This window comes from Trichinella spiralis (genome assembly GCF_000181795.1).
Source record: "Trichinella spiralis strain ISS 195 chromosome Unknown Scfld1, whole genome shotgun sequence".
Lineage (NCBI taxonomy): Eukaryota > Metazoa > Nematoda > Enoplea > Trichinellida > Trichinellidae > Trichinella > Trichinella spiralis.
Window position 1 is genome coordinate 2271738 of NW_003526940.1, and position 2501 is coordinate 2274238.

At 35.0% G+C, this 2501-nt stretch overlaps 2 protein-coding genes across 2 annotated transcripts; both read left to right on the plus strand.

Moving 5' to 3' along the window:
• Positions 1-225: 225 nt before the first annotated feature.
• Tsp_11115 (hypothetical protein) lies at positions 226-322 on the plus strand (the record flags this gene model as incomplete). Its single annotated transcript, XM_003381968.1, has 1 exon — positions 226-322. A coding segment is annotated over one exon (97 nt), but the record flags the coding sequence as incomplete, so codon positions are not given.
• A 938-nt stretch (positions 323-1260) lies between these two features.
• On the plus strand, positions 1261-2050 carry Tsp_11116 (conserved hypothetical protein). The gene is made up of 2 exons (XM_003381969.1): positions 1261-1617; positions 1883-2050. Exons 1-2 carry the CDS (start codon positions 1261-1263, stop codon positions 2048-2050), a joined length of 525 nt encoding a protein of 174 aa, XP_003382017.1.
• Positions 2051-2501: the final 451 nt, after the last annotated feature.

Sequence of the window (2501 nt, forward strand, 5' to 3'; positions counted from 1 at the left end):
TTTTTTATTCAGACTGTTTCATTTGGTTGCTTCTATATTTTTGGTAGAATAATGCAAATTAGATAATAAGGATTATTTAATTTGGTAAGGAACAAAACCCGTCAATTTTTTTTTTTCATTTTTTTCACTCCTCCAATGCTTTATCATTAGCTTGTGCTTTTTTTTCCGTGTGGTAGGTTTGGGGATGTGTTTTTGAATGATGAGAAATAAAATTATGAATTTCAGTTGGTACCTCAAAGGACCGGACATAAGCCAATACACAAAGGGAGATGCCACACGCTCAAGTGCACAAATCATAATGACAAATACGGGTTGTGAATAAACATACAAACAATGGCTTAATGTAGCACATTATTATTGTAATATTACAGCTAATCCATTTTTTCAATATAACGATTAGTTGGTAGCCGTGGCACAGTGTCTACAAGTTTAGAAATGGACTTTTTCCACGTTATCGTTGTATTGCCCATCTTGCCCATGGTATATATTGTAATAAAATTCAGATTTGCTTGTTGTTGTAAAATGGAAATTTCTGTACTATACATTTGCTTAGTTCTGAAGCGCTTATATCGAATAGTAGAAAAGTTTCTGCGAAAACAGTCTGTTGATCAGCATAGATGTGAAGAAGTAAAATGCCAAAACAAACTTACAAGAATAAAATTAAGCAATAAGATAATATTTTGTTAACAGTGAAATGTAAAACGCAAAAGCTTTTTAAAAGTATCATTTGCAAAGCCTAAAAACAAATATACACATTTCCACGTCATAACTAAAAGATTTTTCTTTAAAAAATAGTAAATGCTTCTTCATGTCCATACAAGGTATTCTTATGGTAATGCACCCATATTTGGTAAAGACTTGATAAACAACAATCACCCAATCCCAGATTACAGCTGAATAGCTAATCAAATGGCAGAATTATTCACCCAATTACTTATCAGAATAGTTAGCTAATAATGTAGCAGAAGTCATTTGCCAATTACCGAACAATACCCCTAAAACCAATCAGCGACCCGCCAATCACAAAAATGGGTCAAATTTTGAGAGTTGTTAATAATGGAGAGTGATGAAATTCAGTTTGTTTCTACTCAAAGGAACTAACAAAAATTGGTGTACAGAGGAAGGTGTTACACCCTCAAGCGGACGAATCGCAATGACAAATGTTGGATATGTGCATCAGTAAACAGAATTATTTTATTATAGCACGTTGTTATTATTGTGTAGTATCATGAGCTTGCAATTTCGTTTCCAATTTAGGGAATGAGACGCTGCCGTGGCACACTGTCCACAAATCTGGAGGCCACAGAAGTCATCCGATTAAGTGAGCATGCGGAAAGCTGCCCGGTAAACCCTCACGCATTTTACCATCACCAGCAGCTTGCCGAGTTGAGACGGCTGGCCTCAGAAGACACGGGACCGGTGATGGAAATATACAATGAACTGGCGAGCAATGCCTCCAACAGCTCAGATACTGCCGCTTATTTCCCATCGTGGGAGCAGGCCCAAAACGCAATGTACTACAGCCGGGCCAAGATATACCAACGACTTCCGGCCAGGCGGCAGGATCTGCGGCTCACTGCCGAGAAGACAACAACAACATCCGGTGCGCAGTTCGGTGTAAAAATAGAAACTTTACAATTTACACCAAATATATAAAACTAAATTTGTTTTTTGATTTCTAAATAAAATTCCAGCTTTTATTTTTTACTTAAATAAAACATAAGAATGAAAATAATAACACTGTCGAAAGAGGTAAAAACTTTCTGAAGTTGAAAATAAAATTCTTTGATTGCTAGCATGAAAGATTTTCAGAGAACAGTTAGCCTGAAATTAGAAAGTATTTAAATGCTAACAAATTAGCAGTTGCCATGCCTAGTTTTAGCTGACAACTGCAGCTGTGGACAATGTATCACTTGTTGATTTTTCCATTGTATTAAAATCGCCTTTAGCTAATCATCAGAATATGCAGCGATGGTCAGCACCAAGCAGAATAGCAGTTAAAGCTGCTTCACATTCACTGTGCAGACTATTCTCTGAAAATCTTTCATGATAGCAATCAAAGAATTTTAACTTTTTTTCCATTATTTTACCGTTTAATTAACTACAGGGAATTTTTATCGACCAAAATCTTATGCACTTAATGAAGTTCGACTGTATTTTATATGGAATGTATGAATGTCAAACAGGATTTTTCATAAAAACAGCAAACTTCATCGACATGTATAAAAAATATATATATGGATGTTTTGTAACGAAAGAAACTTTGTAAATATTAAAGTAAAATTCTTGGATTGTAAACAAGAAAGATTTAAATAGAACACTCCCAGTAAAATCAAGAAATTAATCAAATACTAATAACAATTAAGTAGTCACCCCCTTTGGTTAAGCCTGAAAGCTGCAACTTGTGAACAATTTGTCAATTGTGGCATTTATTTCACTTGAATATCATTCCGCCTTTACCAACCTTATGTGATGGGACGAGAAAAGCGAAGAATGTTTCC